Source organism: Cryptomeria japonica, chromosome 2 (genome assembly GCF_030272615.1).
Source record: "Cryptomeria japonica chromosome 2, Sugi_1.0, whole genome shotgun sequence".
Classification (NCBI taxonomy): domain Eukaryota; kingdom Viridiplantae; phylum Streptophyta; class Pinopsida; order Cupressales; family Cupressaceae; genus Cryptomeria; species Cryptomeria japonica.
In genome coordinates, this window is record NC_081406.1 from 253,489,798 (window position 1) to 253,511,873 (window position 22,076).

The following is a 22,076-nucleotide window of genomic DNA, read 5'->3' on the forward strand; positions in this document are numbered from 1 at the left end:
CCAGATGTCAATCAAATGTGTTTAGAAGAGGTACAAGGTGTCGTACAGATCTTAAATGAGAGAGACCAAGCTACATTAGCAAACAGTGTTGAGGCTCCAACTGAGAGGCATGCAGCTGTTGAAACGAAGGGTTTTGACAGAAGTGAGGAGCCTCCTTGCAGTGGTGAGGGGCCTATTGGATACCATGATTGACCTGATGCCAGTATTTCCAACTACTGAAATGATGGTTGACTTCAGCATATTTAATAAGAGATATCTCATGTGATTCCAAAAAGAAAGGAATCTGTAAACTGTGAAACAGCTCCTTTAGTATTCTTTATGATCATTTCCTTGTGTTGACTCAATACCCTGCCATATAGCTTTCTTGGGGAACGGCTACTATGGTATTTCTTATACAATTTGCTACTGGGTGGTCCTTAGCTAGTCTGCTCTTTGAGGTTTCGTGTCAATTTTTATAAGTCTTTTTAAATGCTTGATTTGAGCCACATAATTTGTTGACAATCTTCTGCAATATTTAAAAATGTGCTTTGAAGATGCTGAAATCAAGACCTTAAATTGCAGTCGCAATATACTGCCCAACTCAGTTCAAAATCCAGTACAAAGTTTGAAATTATATTTCAAACACCAAAGAACAAATCCAAGGCAGAAGCCAATGTAACTCTTAAAGAACCTTGAATATAGGTTAACAGACTCAAATATGGTACTGGATATAGATAAAAACTAGTTTTGAAAACCACATACCATTGATATCAATGGGTACGGCATTTATGAAAAACTAATATAAAAATAATTATGAATTATCAGTCATCAAAAAGCTTGTACCTTGTGGCTTGGTACTTGTCTCCAGTACTGAAATGATAATATGATAATAATTTCGAATTAATTACAATATAATATTATAGTAATTTTTTAATGGATTAGTGAACAAATATGGTATCCTTCAGCATACTTTACCTATATTCTTCTAAAGATAGGTATGCTAATTTTTTTTTATTTACATTAGGAATAAGTTTATGAAACCATGTTTTGTATAAGAGATGCAAATGACAGTAGTTTTAACAGAATGCGTTTTTTCAATTTGAAATTCATGTATGTGTAGAAGTGCACACATCTACATGCACATACGCAGTCATATACATAATGTCTTCTATCCTAGGGTTTCCAAAAAACTGTCATAACCTAAGTCACAAGGTTTGCCGAATTTCATGCTTGAAGTTCAAAATTCAGCAAACAGTAAAAAAATTAGGAAATTCGTTAAGATTCACCTCTATGTTCGTACAGAAGAAGCAAACAGGTTGCAGTCAAGGGTTGAAGTGAGCGAAGAATATTTATTATTAGGGCACAACTCAGTTCTTTTGCTGACAATGATTTACCCATTTCTTTAATTATGGGATTCCAAGATGCGAGCAAGGAGGAGCATCAGCGGGTAAGTATTTTTTCCTTTAACTTTGGGTCTCCTGCCTGTTGTAACGTTTTCACACATCACCCCATTGCAAATGGGGACCCCCACTTCTTTCTGCTTTCCACGTTAGTTTTTAAGTCTTTTTGCTATTTGCCTTTCACTTGAAGAAGTATAGTCGGTCAAGAACTTATCAAGTCAAGTTACCTTTGATGTGATAAATTTGGCTAAGGCATGAAAGTGAGTTAAGTTGTTCTAGGCTAGAATACCCTGTCCTAGACTTGATCTAAGCTAGGAAGCTACTCGTTCTAGACTAGAACACCCTATTCTAGACTAGACCACCTTGTCTTTGACCAAAACACCTCATCTTTGACTATGATCTACAAATGGAGCAGTCTTCCTTAGCAAGTCGAGTTCGAATGGGATGGAGGGAGAGCCACGCTTTGAACTCCAAACAATGCAAGTCATTCAATGGATGCGATGAATGAAGAACGATGATAACTCTAGTGCATACTAACTATGAACATTTGACAATGCCACCTCAGAGCTTCCACGCTACATTCAGGATGAATTTTAAGTTCGAGGAAAAGATTTAAACAATGGATGAAGGGCATTTGATAAACGGGGGATCGCACGAATGGAAGCATTTAAAATCGATACCCATAACGTTGTAAAATTGATATGGATCATTAAATTTGATGTAGCCAGCTGAAATATAATCGAAGATCAGATTTTATAAAGTTCTAAGCACAGCTATGAATGACAATTGCGAATTGAGATGCAAAACTCGAGAATGCTTTGGCAACAACAATTGAGCCATATTTAATGAATGAGGTGTGCTCTATGAATGGATGACAATGCATTTGAAATCTATAATTCTGAATTAATTCGATCAATGCAAGATATTGCATTCAATGACGTATAGGTAATTACACCAAGTGACTCAAGTTGCAAAACATGAGGTCCTTCATAAGCATAGATTGCAATCTGCATTAATGGATGTATCCCATGCATTTGATCTAGGTGGTAATTTGCATTAAAGTCACAATTTTATAATATGGTGTTCTCATTCAGCTGCATTAAATAATCTTGATCGGATCACCATATTGTTTTAATGGCAAGAACATTAATAAAAGTTGCCAACAATTTGTGATGAGGTATTGACCTCTCTAAGCAATTATAAGCTTCAATTGATCATTTCATTTAATCAGTTCAAAATCAACATTACCTTTACATTAGCGATTCAACTCTCTGTCTGATTAGCGAATTGGTTAGTGAGAGACAGCAATGCGTTTTTGATGAATTCATGAAAAGCGATTCTCACTTTAGACCAGCGCTGTGGTTTGACAATGAATTAGCACACAGAGTTCACATTTTACATGAGCAAGCCGATCAGCGATCCTACCATCGGCATGTGATCCAGGTTATAGCAAACTCATCTCATTTTTTGTCAGCTCAAGATTCGATATTGCTAAAAGGGTGTTGTTTTGTTCCAGTGATTCTCAGTCAAGGCGAATACATTCCCTTAACATTGACTAAAAAAGTGAACAAGGGCGATTTATGAAGAAGGTGATTGTGATCTTGACACACAGCGATCTCAATTAAAGTCAGTGAATTCATCTTCACATACAGCAACTTCATTTAGAGACAGTGAATTTGTGGACTGAGGACATCATCATTGGCAACGATTCCTTAAGTTGGAGAGCGATTACATCGTGCACAAGCAAGTTGTATGTATCCTTCATCAAATTCGAGTGATTCATATTTGTGATCAGGTACTTCAAACATTACCTTAGCAGCGATTCAAACCAAAACAGCGATCCTAATTTGATGAATGATCTACACAGCACACAAGATCACAGCGAATCCACTAAACAAGGAAGCAACAGCATACCTCTATGCATTCAATCATCTCGCCATTTGTTCAAAGGTGAATCCATTTGGAAACAGAAAACTTCATCAAAGGAGCAATCAATTGGCATATCAGTTTGTTTTGAAACACGTGGCAGATCTGAGATAAGGCGTATTTCATCATTTTTGTACCAAATCAGACCTTATCTATGACCGATTTAGCCTTTATTCATTGTCTTCAAAAGGCTTTTGTTTTAAGAACGGTTTAATTTAACGCATTTCAAATCATCTTTTGAGCATTTTAGAGAGTTATTACTAGCTTGGGTGATCATATTTAGCTAAGGGTGTCATATCCCCTCCTTGATCATTATATATATACATATATCCTAAATGAAACAATTATTGTAATTATCAAAGCAATGATTATTTGAAATTTATTTATTTATATTATCATTTAATTAATAATTATGACTGATAATATTCCAAATAATTGTGTAAGCCTCAACAATGGTAACCCATGTGAAATCCACATACACTCAACAAATCTATCGCAAGCATCATATCCAAATATCTTCAATATCGTTGGCATAGAGGGGAATAATACGACATATTGATTGTGTGAAAGATATGGATTTGAGATAAACTTATAGTGGACGACCATGCAAGTCCTCAAGGGAGTATGGAGACATCGATACTCCAAAAACATAATCAAATATGATTCCTTACCAAATCGACAACATTCTGAATACCAATTTTGCAGCTAGCCAGCAGCTATGACGGTGATCAATATCAATCAGTAAGAAGGCTAATGGACAGCAATTAACAATATTGTCAGTAATATAAATCGATAATGACATAATGTTATGATCAGCGGTTAAGGTATACAAGTACAATTTGAATAGTGATTAAACACGGAGGTAGCGATTGGAATAAATAACAAATAATATTAAGGTGCGATTTGGGGATAGCAAGTCTGATCTGTTTAAGTTATGAAGAGATACGATTATGGTAGAGATATGCCCCTTAACATATAATGAATGCAACCCATCAATCATGCAAGATATATAAGGGGAATCAATCCCACTCTCAAGAACATCAGGGGATTTGGTCTTCATTTAATATTTGCATCCAGTATAGGATCTGCTTGATTGAGCATAGCCTTTTGGCATCAAAACGGGCTGCATACATTAAAAGTGACATTAAGAACAGCACCAACATTTGTATACTTTCCAAAGGTTAGATCAGAAACTGGTAACCTTCCCTAATTATCCATTCCTGATTTCAAGCGCTCAATAGAAAGGCTAAACATCCCAAGAGTATGCAAGTATTATTCAGCGAAGATGATCAGACAGAGGCAATTATCTCTTACATATATGGCTGCATAATCATAAAGATATAACTCTGAAATTGCGATTACCTATACAGCAAACCCACTAATTCCTCAGTCCACCTGTATGCACGATAGCACTCCAAGCCATCACAGATAAGAGTGAAGGTAATTCAGGTTCTGAAATAGAACGCACAGGTAAGTTACGCTAAACTCTAAGCAAATGAAATATTAATGGCAGGATGATATGGAATCAAACATAAGAAATAATAATCAGTTATATTATATCAAGAACATATATATATATTTTTCACCAGACTGGTGACGGGTATTGATCTGTGAATAACTTCAGAAATACATAGCATATATTAATGTGCCATACTATAAATCAACATATAATAGTAATGCATAGGGATATGCTTAATACGTATGCTTAGTGAAGTCTGATAATGTTCTTATGCAGAACTTAATAATAATATAATGATTATAATTACTATAATATTTTATAAGAATTACTCTGCAGTAAAACATATAGTATAGTAATTTGAATGAAGGAATAAATCTGAGACTATAGATCAGATTGTATTATCAATTCAATTTCAGGGGGAAGATTATCATAGCACTGACTTTATTCATGTTAAGATAGATTTGTCTCCTACTCAAGTTTATTTTAATTCACAATGTATAGAAATAGATTATTTATGCTTAAAACAGGTCTAAACCTATTAGGGGACATTACAAAGGGTTGGAGATGCAAACCAGTGTTTTAGGTGATATTAAGAAATTTTGAAAGAATGTCATTCTAGGGTTAGGATTCTTAGCCTAGGTAATCAATTCCTATTTGCAAGCAAATGTCATCTCATATAATTAACTTAGACAACTCTTACAGGTAAAAAAAAGGCTAGAGCATGACAAACTCCCATCAAGGAAGACATTGCACTTCAGGTCCATCCAAGGCAATGACACCAGACGTCCTAGACAAGAATGAGGTCCATCCAAGGCAATGACACAAGGCATCCTAGACAAGAATGAGGTTCATCCAAGGCAATGACAAGGTCTGATGCAAGCAATCATCATGGGGATTAACAGAAAATGAACATTAAGGTAAAGGATAACATCAACATCAAGCATTCAAGGATGGAATTTTTTCACAATCTTGAATTTCCTTCGAAAATCCAAGAATCATTGTCAGTATAGCCAGATGAAAGCTCGTAAACGCTAGTGATTGAGACGAGATAGTTTCAGAAGAGTTAATCAAAGTTGGAAGATCAACATAAGTAAAGTCATCATCACATCAAGAGCTTGGACATGTTGAGTATCAAGAGATATGCCTCATTCATCTACAACTTGAGATGAGTTTCAAAGAACAAGCCGAGGTAGTGCCCAATCATCATATCATTTTAAGATAAGGTGTCAAGATTCAATGTACGTAACTAATTTGTCAAAGAAGATAACTACCACATGTGGGCACAAAGTTTGATGTACTTACCGTCACCATCAATTGATCAAATTTTCAAGGAAGGACATGTGTCCCATCAAATGTAATTGTATCATTGGTCAAGCATTAAATGCTTTGCAATGGGTGTAACAAACCCTAATTAAGGTTTCTATCTTTCAATCTTGGCCATTGATTGTGAATCGATCTAAGCCACTGAATTGTAATGGAATTGGAAACAGTATATAAGGCTCCACTTCTTCATTTGTAAAGTTAATAGACAAGAGTTCCATAGAGAGTAAATAGTTAGTAGCTCGATAGCAGTTAGTAATTAGAGTAGAGTAGGAAAAGAAGGCAAAGATTGTTGTCAAGACATTGTTGCAAAAGGCATGGAAACTTCATTGAAGATATGCTGAAATTGATATGTTGATTCAACAATTTGCATGGTCTCTACTTCTCATTTGATTTTCATGTTGTTTAGATGAATGGAAGAACTATGTGTATGATCAATGGTGAAATTTGTATGTCCATACTACAAACAACTTGTCGATGGTTAAGTGCCCTGCATAGTCAAATGGATCTATTTAACCAAGCTTAACTTCAATTATCATTCCTTCATTGATATGCATCAACTCGATGGTGTCTATGCTTGTGGTGGTGATTTGAAAATCATAAAGCTATCATTAGAAGATCACACTAGCCTTGTGGAGATGTTCGCTGCATGTCGAAGGAAGACTTTGTTGAATTTCATCAAAGATTGTCCATTGCTCTTACATTCTTTGGCATAGATTAGATCTTCCTAAACCCTATCCTTTTTTCTTTTTTTTTCAAATCAAGTGAAATTCTACGTTCCAGCGTCATTCGAGCATTCAAGCATTCAATTTAAGTCCAACTTGTGATCCTAGCAATATCACATCATATACAAATGAGTCTATCCAAGAGCACATCAAGACCTGACATTCGAGAACCTTAGAGTCGTCCCACTTGATCGCATAGCTTAGCATTTGGGAGTCTTTGTTCAAGAGAGGATAGAATACTTAGTATTTTATTTTGTGTTGTATAGTGCGTAAAAACACAATCAACACTGCCAAGCGATGACTCACACAAACTAAGCTACTCCCATCGAGTGACTTTCAAATACCGTGCAAACTCATGACAACTGAGCAACTCCCATCAAAATAGTTAGACTGCTCATACATATTATTTTTATGTTTATTTTTTAGGTTTCTTTATTTAGACTTTTTTCTTTTTTAAAATTAAAATTCAACCCTTTTTTAATAATTAATATCTTCAAAGATATTATATTTAATATGTTTCAATTTAATAAGTTCTTTTTATTTTATACACATTATATATTATATGTTTAAATTTGATAATATTTTATATTTTAATATTAACATTTAGTAAAGTAGAATTTAATATCTTAAATGTAATTTTGTTTTTAAACTGTTAATATATAGTATTTAACAAATTTAACTTTAAATATTTAAGTTAAATTATTTAAATATAGTACTGTTTTATTTTATAATTAACAAATTAAATTATTTTAATGACTACTGAATATATTACTAATATTATTTTTAAAATGAATCTATAGAAGGCAAACTTATCACGATTTTTTTCCAAATTTTCTCTCTTCGTCGAACTTATTCGAATTTCATTAATGTCGAACACAAACTCAAACTTGAGCCTTGTGACATATATCATAACTATATCCTGTTATTTTAGCAGAAAATAAATGTTGTTTATAACTAGGTAGGACTGGGTCCTATCCTAAAAGGGTAACGTGCCCCCAAGACAAGACCGGCCCCATATCTCCACGCCACACTAAACATGCACCACGCCACAATATATAAATTGGCGCCAAAATGATTAAGGCCAACTTGGAGTATATGAGTTAAAAGCTCATATAAAACTCAATTCATTTCAATTTATCTCTCATGCAATCAGCGAAATAGCTCTGCAATTAAAGGTGCAAAATATAGAAGAGGATTGTGCGAACTTGAGAAGAGGATTGTGCGAACTTGTTCAAGAAGATAGAAGGCATTTGGTATTCCTTGATGCAGACTTGGTGTATTTAGAAGGGCAAATCTGATATGATAAAAGGGATCAGATCTGAAGAGTCAAGCTAAGTATTGTATTGATGCAATTAAGTTTGAATACATAATCTGACCTGTGGGTCTTTAGTGCTGGGTTTTTCCTCCTTGGAGGTTTTCCCAAGGTATTTGTGTTAGTCTCTTGCTCCCTTGTCTTCATTCTTGCATCTACTTGATTATGGTTTACTTAATATTAGCAAATAATTAAATGTTAGAAATCTGATTACTGAACTAGGTTACAAATTTAACAATAAATATATCACATTGCAGAATGGTGCCCTTCATCTAAATTCACGAATTGTATGCGGAACTTTTGTCTCTAAAACATTAAAGACAAAAGAAACCATGGCAAAAAAAAAAATTATTTCCATCTTAAATTCAAACCATAAACCATGCACTACTTATCTATAAAATCTTTCGCAATAACTAAAGCTAAACTAAGAATTATAGCAAGACATTTGAGGAATCACTAGTTGAAAATGAAAACAAATAATAAACAAAAAATAAAAGTGACAAAAATAAAATCATTAGGTTCAAACAGTAATTAACAACAGATAAAACTCTGAAATTCCAACACACCAATTAGTAAAATAGATGCTACGCATATCTAAAGACGAAACCAAAAGACTGATGGTCTTGCCACATTTCCAACATGTATACATAGCACAAAGCACCTAGACATTTGCAATCAACACAGTTTTTATTACAATTCAGAACCAAAAAGAGAAGAATGTGTAGATATACTTTTCTCTCATGGTCTTCATGACTTGCATATAGCGTGATACTGCATTGGAATCATCTGGATCAATAATGATCTTCTCCTTTCGTAAGATTTCATGAGCTATTTTAAACTTGCGCGTGACATCATCAAGTGTATTCATTAACAATGCTTCACGTGATAAACAAAACAAATATCATGTTAGAATGTAAGAACTTTGATCAAATCATATAAAAGCATGACAACAACCAACAGTATAAATCATTATACTTTACCTAAACAAAAGCATTGAAAATGTTTAAAAAGAATTTTATAGTTCTTCTTGCTAATTACTCAAACTAGAGATAACAAAAAAATTTATGATCCAAATGAATTGCAAAAAAAATCAAGAAGAATAAGCGTGTAGCTTAGTCAAACCAAATAACAAATATAAAACTATGTTTGCCAGCCATGTCAAAGTTACAGTTGTTCTTTGCATATTCAATTCTAATAATTGTCCTAAAAGATCTAACTCCACTCTAATTAAAGCCATGTGAAAAAACTAGCATTCATTATATGGATTTCCATCATGAATCTTGAAAAGGAGAACAATAACAAAGCTTACTTACAAGAAGCTATCAGGTTAAGTCGTCTTGAACAAGGATATGGAGAAAGGATACCAAACACAATCCCAAAAATTAAAAATCAAGGCAATGGAACTTAAATCAGTCACAGAGAAGAAAAATGCACATCAAAAGTTGAAAACTTTTCAGCAAACAAAAATATTAGTAAAGTTTTTCATTCAGATGCTTCCTGTATTAAATGGAAAAGTGTGATGTCTCTCTGTTTTTCGTTAATTGACAAGGGATCTAGTAGAAAACCCCTAACCCTTACTATTCTTGAGATAATGATTGCTATGTACATTATTCTTGAATTCTACAATATTGCAAGCACTAGAGAAATAATATTTAATAGCAAAACAGTTTTAATATACTATCAATAGCATGACACGAGAAGAGGAATGATTAGGTAGGGAATTGCAGTTGACGAACTAAAAAAATTTCAAATCATGTTAATGTACAAAAAGAAAATGGAATGAGTAAAACAATAAAAATAAAATATGCATCTTTATCACTTCTATTTTAGTGTCAAAATCACACATGTTTAACTGAAAAAAAGTAAAGATAATTGCTGGCACATATATTATTTTACATGGTGATAATGGCAAGAACAATATTTTGCCATTGACAGAAAATATGATACAAAGAGCAAAGAGAATGTGTAAGTTTCCAAAAGGCAAAAGGCAAGTATTTGAACATGTTGTTTAGAAAATAACAAAAGTAGCATTTGATATATTAGGAGATGCTAGACATGAGGGTTGACCGTTGGTTGATCAAAAAGGTCACCAAAGCAACTAGACATTAACATGGGTTTTTGTATACAAAAAGTAAACAGATATTAATCTATCAAAAACTTTAACACAATCGATACAACCCCCAATACAAGAATGCTCAAGCAATAGGAACCTTAACAATTTAGACATCTATAGTATGGAGGGGGTTATGTCATAGGTTTTGTCACCTTTCAACCAAAAAGCTAATATCCAGAAAGCTTCAAAACAACCAACAAAAGCATTTAAAATTGTCAATAAGTTTGTTTGTATGTAATTGTTCAGTTTGCAACAGAAAAAATTAGGATTTACAGCAGCCATCAAAAAAATTTCAAGTGGTTGTGTCAATGGAGGTTTTCAATTTTCAAGATTGAAAGTTAAAGTGGCATGAGCGCACGGTTTTCGGGTCATTTGAAAATTGTCTGTCCACAACTCATGTAATTTCCCCCTTTTAGCCTGCCATGATCTGTCGTTAGCTCATCTTGCCATGGTTTCGAGGACTAGCCAGGATTTTACAGGGATCAGTGAAGGATTTGGCCTAGGCGATTTCAGTTTCAGGCCAATTGAAGGTGTTTTGACAGGGTTTCCAGATACTTACTATTTATAGTAAGTTAGATGAAGCTCAGTGTCTAGAAATATTTGAAGCAATTTTAGATGTCAGCATTTTGGTGAACTTAATTCTTCATCAGGTTGGCCAAATAAATAAGGCATTAATTATTTGGGCATTTAAATTAAAATTTCATAAAGTTAAATTTAAATATTTAACTTTAGTGATTAATTAATGCTGGGACCAATGTTTAAAAGCTAGGTTACCGGGTTCGCCTCTGGGCCCCCCTGGTACGGGTCCGGGTTCGACCGGGTTCGTGGTACGGGTCCGGTTCAACCTGGGTTCGACCAGGGTTCGAAAAACCCAGAGTGGGTTCGACCCTGGTCGAACCCAGTCGAACCCGGGCGGCTGGGCGGCCCGTAAAATCAAAAAACAATGCAAATTTAATTTTTTTTTCAATTCCGCCTTGTAAAAAGTGAAAGTTATAACCTTAAAAAGCAGAAAATTAGACGTCTTAAAAAAACAGAAAACTGATGCACGCCATGGAGTTCCGTGTGGGTTTGAAGGTTGTGATTTGGTGTTGGCAGCGGGGGCTCTGCCCCTTGACCCCGCTGGGGGCGCTACCCTCAGACCCCCGCAAGGGGCGCTGCCCCTTGACCCCGTTGGGGGCGCTACCCCCAGACCCCCGCAAGGGGCGCTGCCCCTTGATCCCGTTGGGGGCGTTGCCGGCAAAATCCAGGTCCTCAGTTTGAAAAATTAAACTTGGATGTTCTTAGTTTGAATCCATTTAATGATCAAACTTTAAATTGTTGAAAGTTGAAACAATGATACTTGAATATTTTATCATTTTGATATTAGACTTGATGTATATGATGCTGTTATGGTATGATCATGATGCTACGATTACAAGTTTATGTTGGTTTTGTTGTTTATATGATGCTATGTGACATGCTAATCTTAATTCATGCTTATAGGTTGCATATATATATAATTTACATGTTTTTGTAATAACGAACCCAAACCCCTTTTCAAAATTTTGCCGTACCGACGTACCGGGTTCTTCGAACCCAAACCGGTAACTTAGTTTAAAAGGAAAAATTAAAAGCACCCTTTCATTTTGGAGACATAAGGTATATTAATATTTTATTGTATCATTCTTTTATCCCACATTTATGGTGCATTGGTGATTGTGCCCAAATGGAGTTATAAGTAAGAGCTTTCAATGCAGATTGGGTATATCGGAAATTGTTATTCTTGGACTTTGTGATTTCTGGAGATTATCTCTGGAGTTATTTCAGGCAATCAAGGACGTATCCCTTCTTTTGCAACATTTTCCATGCTTGTGAAAGACCAGGTCTGGGAAATCTAAAAAATAAATAGGCATTGGATGAATCAGTAGCATTGATATTTCAGACTATCTTGTGTAGCTCAACCGGGAGTATTTGCAACACTTAGTCAATCATTCTTACAAGCTTCAGCATTAAATCAGTATTGCTGAACACCTAGCATTTTTGAAGGAGGTTTTGTGTAATAACTGTGAAGGCGTTGCAATCATATTAACTTGGGACGGCAGCATACCTCTGCTGGGTGTGATTTTGGTGTGAGAATGCAGTTGCAGGTGTTGTTGGGCATGATTCTTACCCCTGGGAGCCACTATTGACTACTGGGCACATTCATTTTGCAAGGTGCGATTCATTTTTTGGGGTCCATTCTTAGTGCTGGGTGCGGACTGCTGCTGTCACGAATATTGTATGCTGGGTGTGTTCCCATTGAAGATGTTGCAGATTTACCAGCTGGTGTGGACAATGTTGGGGCTGAGACAGTACATGGGACGCAATACAAGCTGGTCCAATTCGAATGAACTCATGTTCTTTCAGTACACTGCTCGAGAATTGTACTAATGATGCCTTGAAGTTCGAACCAGTCACAAGATCATTACCAGGTTTTATCGATCTTGGTGATTATAATTTTGTGCATTGATTCTAAATCAAGTTGTGATTACCTTGTTTGCCATTGAATACTATGATGTTAGTAGTAATGAAATACAGAGATGTTGCCGCAGTAAATGTAAAGAATTTCAGTTGATGCATTATTTTACTTGTTCGCTTTGAATGTGTGTAATGCTTAAAATTAAAAGCTCTTTCAAACACTTAGACGCACCAGGAATCAACTAAACCAGTCATATTACAAGAAGGAAAAAATCAGTCCTTTAATGAAAGCTTGCCAACTGTTTGATAAAATACCAACAGCAAGATTGACAAGGAAAATTCTAGCAATTAGAGCAGCCTATTACAACTCACTATTCTCTTGACTGTCTTTGACAGTCATGCTTTGTTTAACTTTGGACATCCCAAGTCAAAATTCATCCAATCGTGGTAAATTGAGTGTTGATGGCTTGTTGGGAAGAAGCAACCTAGCTTGGAGCTTTCCCAGACCATTAGATTTAATACCACTCTAGGGGCTCCATAAAGCTCATTCCAAGAAGGAAAATTTCAGCAAGGCAGAAGTGTTGTTTAGTGAAATGCCCAAATACATAACTCAAATTTTATATGAGAAGCATTTTTAGTTTTTTCACCTATTGGAGATCACAGATCAACCCAAGCCCAAAATTTACTTTAAAAATTTGTTATTTTATCAGATGACAAGCTTGTTCTGAGTTATTTCCATGTTGAACTCAAACACAAACACAAAACTTGTGACTTAGCATGCAAGTATAGACTGTTTTTGCTGGTACCAAGAAGAAAGGCCCAGTAAATATTAGATAGGGGCTTCTCCATGAACCAAGTTTGTACCCCAAAAATGAGAGTTTCTTGTGTGAACTGGGGTGTAGTAATGAAATAAGTTGGGGTCAATGGGGAGCAATTGGTGTGATGGGAGATTATTAAGTTGATAAGGCATTATATACAGTCAACAAGAGTATTAACTCTTTATGGATAGGCCTTGGAATTCAGAGCAGCTTGGAGTGAGTACGAATTGTGAGCCTCTATATTGCACAAGGGGAGAACATACATAATTAGGACTGATTCCTTGGCATTGCAAAGATTGAGAGATTCCAAATCTGCTATCACCAGGATGTCATCATCATCACCTCTTTTGATGGGTCCTTACCACTAGATATGTACAACAAATTTAATAAACCTGGACTGAGGTGAGTGCTGAAAGGTTTGCAATCACTGTCATATTTATCCTTTATTTTCTTCTGATAGACATTTAAGTCACTGTTGCTTTCAAGCTTCTTGTAACATTTACAGGCCCTTGACCCCTCTTTATAGCCCAGCCATGAGCTAAGGTCTTTACTTTATCATTCGATCTGTCTTATTAATGCCATGTCACTTTAATTAGGGGTCAGGTGTGATTAACACAACACCACAATATCTAAAATGAGTGATGAGTTAGTCACAATTGCAATTAACTTCATCAATTCATTGTCAATTTTTTCTTGCATGATTAATAAATGTGAGGATGTGGTTGGTTAAGGGTTTACAATTGCTATTAACTTCCTTAATTTGTGATCAATTTTTTCTTACTTGATACTTTGATACAAGGATACAGTTTTTAAAGGGGTTACAACCATTTATCTTATCCCTCCATCAAGAACCTTTTGCAAATCTCATGCTGATTCTTCATCATAGTACATATCTTTCTGTGAGTTCATGTTATTTCTCATCATTGCCAACAGTTGTTGAGAGGCAAAAAAAAATGTTGTGTAGTGGATACTGTTGATGATGTTTTCACGCATTATCGAACACATAATAAAGTATTGAATAGTCTATCCTCTCTTGAACAAAGACTTCTCAAATGCTGAAGATGGTGAAGGATCATTTGTGACGACTCCAAGGTTTACAATGTCAGGTATTGACGTGTTGGATAGTTTCAATGGTGTGATATGTTTGTTGTACCTTCAAGGGGACTTACACAGTTGTTCTTCATCAATTTCAAGCTCAATGGAATGCTCTTCTTCAGAAAATGTTGCAATATTGCTCTTTCCTATTACTACTAATAATCTTTGATAAAGAAATGAAAAAAGGAGTAAGGTTTAGAAATGCTACGCTAATGCTAATACTACGAATGCAAGACAATGGACAATCTCAAGTGAGCTTAACTAAGCTTTGCTTTGACATGCTATGATCATCTCCACAATGCTAGTGCAATCTTTTAAGAATTGCTTGATGATTTTCAAGTCACCATCACAAGCATAGATACCTTCAAGATGAAGCATCTCAATGATGGGATAGTAATTGAAGTTAAATTTTAGCTAAGGTAGGTTTAGTCAACTACGCAAGATACTGCACCATCAATTGACTACTAGTAGTATGAACAATGAGAGCTTCATTATCAAGCATGCACATGCATCTATCATTCATCTAAAATACTTGAAGCAAATTCTATTCTAATTTTTTTTGTCTTCTCAAATATTAAGTTCTCTCGTAAAAAGATGGAGAAACAAGCAAATTCTCCAAAACTCAATAAGTCACCCCAACACTTAGATGATTTTATTAATTATGCTGCATAAAGCAACAATTCTTCAAACCTATTCTAATCGATCCTTTACAAATGAAATGAGTGGGGCTTATACATAACTCCCAAATACGTGAACGGCCGAGATTAAATCAGAATCAAGGGCCAAGATTTTGCCACCTAAACCCTAATAAAGGTTTGTTACACTTACAACAAAAACCAAATCTTATTGCAAATTCATTAATAATCAGCCAATTGGAATGTGACATTCATTTGGCACAAAATACGAGGAAAAATGTTCCAATGAGAAAAATGACGCTACATGGGATCACAACAAATTACAAATTACCTTCTAGAATCGTATTCCCCTTATCTTTTCTTTTGTTGCAAATTCAACAAATCTAGATGTCATGAAATCAATCTTAGTTATCAAAGCAGCAAGCAAGTTCTTCAGTTGTTCTTCCAAGTATAGCTAACTTCGTCCAAAGCAAAGGCAAAGGTTGTTTCCCATCCTGGCCCATAATCTCTAACCTTGCTGGTGAGTACCATGAATGCGTGTATGTCATCCAGTTGTTTCTTAGAAGGTGATCCGTCTACTCCAAAAAAATATGATCTTCACTCTTTCAGCTAGCTGATCAGTATCTATGTGAATTCCTTCATTCATCCCTTCTCAAGTATGGTCTTCGCTACCTTCACAATTTTGTCATGTATCAAGTTTATTGCTCCATCTACTTGGGTGCATCCATTGATGATGTCCTCGCAAATGACCTTCCTTATTCAAATCAAGTTATACCACTGCTGAAAATCAGGCCACTGCTCATCTCTCAATACTCCACCATTCACCAAGGTTTGCTTAGGTATATTCTTCATTGCTTGCAAGCTTGGCATGGTATAGTATGTGGTGAAAATGAAAGTAAATAAGCTGCCATGAGGACTTGAGTTCTTTCAAGAACACTTATGGCCCTATCAAATATCTTCACCAATTTCTTCACAAATGCATTCACCTTCATGAAAGTCTTGTATACCCAAGTATCCATCAGGTGTGTTGAAATTCTCATCTTTTCCAAATTGTCAACTAAGTCTGGAGGAAGCAATGATGGTGGCGAAGCTGAAGGGTCATGTTGCCTTAACAATTGCTTGAATTGTTGGAAATAGTTTCTCAATACACTTCTCTTTCCAATTTCTTGATCTTTTCTACTTCCAACTTCAACATATCATGGACCATCTTCATTGTGTCACATTGTCATTGACATCTTCCAATGCTTGCTTCGTGGTCGAAGGACCTAAATCAATAGTCTCCAAGTCATATTCTTGCACTGTGATCTCACCTTCAGGCTTACATACTCTTGGAGTGGCAATTTGTATCATTCGAGATCTTGCACCATCTCTTGTCATCTTCGACACCTTCGTTGCTTTCTTCTTTTCAATGGGCTCTTAAGTTTTGTTGAAGAAACTATCCAAATCATTAGTAGGATCTTTCTTTGCTGCTATCACTTCTTTTGCTAACTGTTGACAGTTTTCTATCAACTAAGTTGCTGATATAATCAAAGAAATCCAAAGTTTTTCCTGCATAACCTTCATGTTATGCGCATTCTTTGTTGGCAACATGCAAAGGAGCCTTTTCTTTTTGGGCCCCAATTCTATTTTTTGGTTGACCGGGCCAACCGATCAACTCACTTATTTTCCACCGGCCGAAGCGTTCCCTATCATTGGCGGGTCGGTTTCCCTTTATTTCCTCTTACCAGCCGTGGGCAGTTTCCTCTCAGGCTTTGGGCCCCACTACCCCGCAAGTTTTTCTAAGGCCAAAAAATGGTGCCGCAAAATAGCAAGATGGTGATCCCGGCCTATGATATCATTCTCCGCGCACACGCAAAACAGAAAGGCGAAGTTGTGTGCGGGATAAGAGCAACGAAGAGGAAGTCTCTTCCCCGCTACCCTGCGAGGAAGGATAGGGCACATGAAGGACCCTGCGGGGTAAACAAAGCTAAGGACGGGTAGTGTTCCCACCATCCCACATGCCTTTCCAAGTAGTCACTAATTACTTTGCAGGCTAAAACGAAGTAAACGGATTGTTTCCCACCATCCCGCAAGCATTCCAAGGTGTCGAGGGGCGATTCGCGTGATAGAAACAGAAAGGGTGGGTAGCTTTCCCAACATCCTGCATGGTAAATCAATGCCCAAATAATGCCCTGGGAGGTAAGAAAACAAGGGTGTCAGTATTGTTCCCGCCACACCGCAAGGCAAAAGCGACAATTCACAGGGCCTTGCAGGGTAAAATACAAGAAGACAAAGGTGCTTCTCGCCATCCCGCAGTGAATTTTCATGGTCCCCAGGGAGCTTGTGGGGAAACGATGGCAATAGATGTGGACCCAACCCACCACGTCAGACAAAGACTTGGATGCCACGTCGAATCGTATCAGTTTTGTGGGGCCAGTGGACTCGGCTCTCGAACGAAGGGGCCTTTATGGCCAAGCTTTCTATGTTGTTGGAGGTGTCATTTTGTCTTGTCGAAGGGCTATGTCTTGCCGAACTCTGATCTGATGGGTGGCGCATCCTCGGCTGTTGGATTTTTATAAAGATTTCTCCTTATTTTTAGGAGATGATTGTGGGGTTGCTTCATCTATGGAGTAGTTTTGTTTCCTCCTAGACAATTGGACACTCGCAGTGGAGATTTTGCATGCTACAGATCAGATCAATCGATCGGATTTTCTTCTCCCCTCTGCCTTTTTGTAACCTAACCCTGGTTAGGGTTAGGGTTTCTATCTTGAGCTCGATCTAAGTTATGCCTAAACTATAAAGGCAATTTCTATGATATTTTCTAGAGGATCTTCTTTCTTTTTCTCTTGCGGAATACATGTTTGTTCCTTTGCAACTATAAATTATTGATTTGGCTTCATATGGAAGAATTTACTGTTTTGCCAAATGCCATCCCATGCAGATTTCTCAGACGCCATCCCATCAGATTTTCTTAGACGCTACAAATCAGATCAATTGATTGGATTTTCTTCTCCCCTCTGCCTTTTTGTAACCTAACCCTGGTTAGGATTAGGGTTTCTATCTTGAGCTCGATCTGAGTTATGCTTGAACTATAAAGGCAATTTCTGTGATATTTTTTGGAGGATCTTTCTTTTTCTCTTGCAAAAAACATGTTTGTTCCTTTGCAACTATAAATTATTGCTTTGCCTTCATATGAATAGAATTTACTTATTTTGCCAGACACCATCCCATGCAGATTTCTCAGAGATTTATCAGACGCCATCCCATGCTAATTTATCTTGATTTTTAGGAGATGATTGTCCCTCCCACGCCTCTGCAGCCGATTCAGATGAAATCCATGCTCATTCATTGCGGATCAAAGACTTTTTTGCCTGGGAGTGTACTCAACCATGCTTTTGTTTCCTCCCAAACGATTGGACACTCGTAGTGGAGATTTGTGAAAAATAAATTGAATGAATGATTCAATAATCGGATGATTACATTGAACAATATACACACGTATATATAGAGGTTACAAGACGATGTTCTATAATTAGAACATAACATTAAAGTAAAAGATTAAAGAGCTAAAAGCTAAATTAAGCTTAAAAGCTAATTAACTAAAAAGAAAAAGCTAAATGCTAAATAAAGCTAATTAATTAAAAAGAAAAAGCTAAATGCTAAATAAAGCTTAAAAGCTAATTAACTAAAAAGCTAAATGACCATTAAACAAGGAACTAAATATAGGTGACTAAAATATAATTAAATATTCTAACACCCTCCCTTAATGGTCATGCTATCTATCACACCAAGCTGCCCTCTAAATTTGAGAAACTTTGCTGGGCTCGACATGGTGAGGATATCTGCAATCTGATCTTTTGTAGAAATGTACTGCAATATCACTAATCCATCTTCAACATGCTGGCGGATGAAATGACAATGAAGCTCCACATGCTTTGTCTGCTCATGGAAGACTGGATTTTTGGCTAATTTTAGAACCCCTTGATAATGAAGCTCCACATGCTTTGCCTGCTCATGGAAGACTGGATTTTTGGCTAATTTTAGAACCCCTTGATTATCACAAAACAAGGGAGTAGGTCTTGGTTGAGACATTTGCATGTCTGCAAGCATCCTACGTAGCCAAATTGCCTCACATGCTGCCTTAACAGTTCCCCGATACTCTGCTTGGTCGAGGAAAGAGCTAAAACCCGTTGCTTCTTGCTGGGCCATGTGACTGCACCTGTACCCAAGCTGAAAACATACCCAGAAGTTGACTTTCTATCATCAACACAACCTGCCCAATCTGAGTCTATAAAACCAACCAGCCTAGGATCTTTGCTTCTGTTGTACAGAATGCCAAAATCAGGAGTGCCCTTCACATATCTAAAGCACGCGCTTTGCTGCAACCCAATGTTCAACTTTTGGGGCTGACATGAAGCGATAAATATAGCTCACAGCATAACTAATGTCAGGTCTAGTGGCGGTGAGATAGATGAGGCTGCCCACTAGTTGCCTGAATGAAGACTCATCCACTACAAGTGAATCTAATTTGGCTAATAATTTGAGCCCTATCTCCATAGGTGTAGATGCAAGTTTACAATCTTGCATTCGAAACTTATCTAGTAGGCTCTTGGCATACTTTGACTAAGAAATGAATATGTGGCTATCAGTCTGCCAAACTTCTACACCGAGACAATAATGGAGAAGTCCCAAATTTGTCATATCAAAATGCTGACACAAATTTTGTTTGACCTACATGATCAAATGTGCTACATTGCCAGTAATGATGAGATCATCAACATAGACTACTAGAAATAGAATATCATCACTAGTATGTTTGACATACAAATTGGGATCTGAAGGACTCCTCTGAAAGCCTTGATCAATCAAGTACTTATCAATTTTGATGTACCATGCACGAGGAGCCTGTTTGAGGCCATAGAGTGCTTTGACTAGTCTACATACCTGGTGTTCCTTATCGGCAACCTTGAAACTTGGAGGCTATGTCATGTAGACTTCTTCCTACAAATCACCATTGAGAAAGGCACTCTTGATGTCCATTTGATGGACTTTCCATCCAAATTGAGCAGAGAGAGCGAGGACAAGCCTAATGGTACTCATCTTGTTGTGGAAGCCTCCTCATAGTCGATGCCCTCCTTCTGTGAAAACCCTTTTGCCACCAATCGAGCTTTGTACTTATCAAGGCTCCCATCAGCTTTATACTTGACTTTAAACACCCATTTGCAGCCAATGGCCTTCTTTCCTGAAGGAAGATCGGACAATACCCAAGTGTTGTTTTTCAGAAGACTATGTTGCTCCCCTGCCATAGCCTTTTCCCATTCAGGTACACCTTTAGCCTCTGTATATGTTTGAGGCTCATAAATACTGTGAATGTTGGCCATAAGAGCAAAATTAACTGTGTTGTTGGCTCTTACCTCTAACGGATCTACCCTTAATGAGCTCATCATCATGAAGATCACCAATGGTCTTGGCCCACCACCTAGGCCGGAGAGTAGAAGTACCAACATCTGCTGCAAGATGAAGAGTGCCTGGAATATCTGGAGCAAGCTCCTCTAGATGTGGATCGAGAAGATCTTGAGGAAAGTCAGGGGGTACAATGTCATGCCTGGGAGACCCCACAACTTCAAAGTCAACTAAATCCCTCCCATCAAGTGGAGCTAAGGGAAGACGAACACCCATACTTACAGCCTTTGGAGGGTGATCCTCAATGCTCAAATCAGGAGAGGAAGGCTGAAAAGGCCCTCTTTCTTCATCAAATACTACATCTCGACTGAATATGAGGTGATTGGTGTCTATATCAACCAACCGATATGCCTTGTGGTTGTCACTGTAGCCGATGAACATCAATTTCTAACTCTTTGGATCTAGTTTGGTGCGTGTGGCATCTAGAATCCAAACATAAGCTGTAGAGCCAAAAACTTTCAAATGACTGATTTTGGGCTTCCTGCCAGACCAAGCTTCCTCTGGAGTCATCTTCTTAACAGCCTTTGTGGGAGACCGGTTCAAAAGGTAGACTGCAGTGAAGACCGCTTCCGCCCAAAAGTGTTTTGGAACATTTCTATGCTCCAACATAGACCGAGCCATCTCAGTGACTGTATGGTTCCTGCGCTCAACAACACCATTCTGCTGTGGGGTGTAAGGTGTGGTAAGTTGATGCTTAATGCCATGTGATGCACAAAAGTTGGTGAACTCTATAGAACAAAATTCCCCTCCATTGTTGGACCGAAGAGTGACTATCTAACAGCTAGACTCTTTTTCCACTAAGGCCTTAAACGTTTGAAACATGGTGAACACCTCTGATTTTTGCTTAAGAGAATAAACCCACATGCGTCTGCTGAAATCATCAACAAATAATAGAAAATACCTACATCCAGTGATTGATGGAGTGTTCATGGGACCACAAATGTCTGCATGAACAAGTTGCAAGACCTTGGATGCTCTCCAAGTGTCTCCATCTGAAAACGGAGTCCTATGCTGCTTTCCAGCTTGACACGCTCCGCAAACTCCATGATTCTGAGTTTGAATCTCAGGTAATCCTACGACTAGATCCTCTCGAACCAACTGAGAGAGATAGTGGACATTGAGATGCCCATATCGTTGATGCCAAAGAGTGCTGATGGAAGTACTCCTAGCTGCCATGGCGAGCTCCTGAGAACCAATAGAATCAACAAGTCTATAAAGACCATGATCCTCAATACCAACTACAACTGTAGTGCGAGTCTCCCTATCAACAATGTTGCATTTGTGCAACCCGAAGACGACATCCAGCTGTGGTGAATGCTACATAATCTGACTGACTGACAGTAGATTGAGCTTCATACCAAGTACAAAGTATACATTGAGGAATATTAAATCCCTCCCACCAGATGAAATCTGAAC

General features: G+C 37.0%; 1 protein-coding gene across 2 annotated transcripts in view; it reads right to left on the reverse strand.

Moving 5' to 3' along the window:
• Positions 1 to 22,076, reverse strand: part of LOC131044656 (probable ATP synthase 24 kDa subunit, mitochondrial) — an 82,221-nt gene that overhangs the window by 52,560 nt on the left and 7,585 nt on the right. For both annotated transcript variants that reach the window (XM_059216551.1, XM_057978025.2), the window contains exon 3: positions 8,853 to 8,997. In XM_059216551.1, coding sequence (XP_059072534.1) covers positions 8,853 to 8,997 — 145 coding nt within the window. The remainder of the gene's footprint in view (positions 1 to 8,852; positions 8,998 to 22,076) is intronic.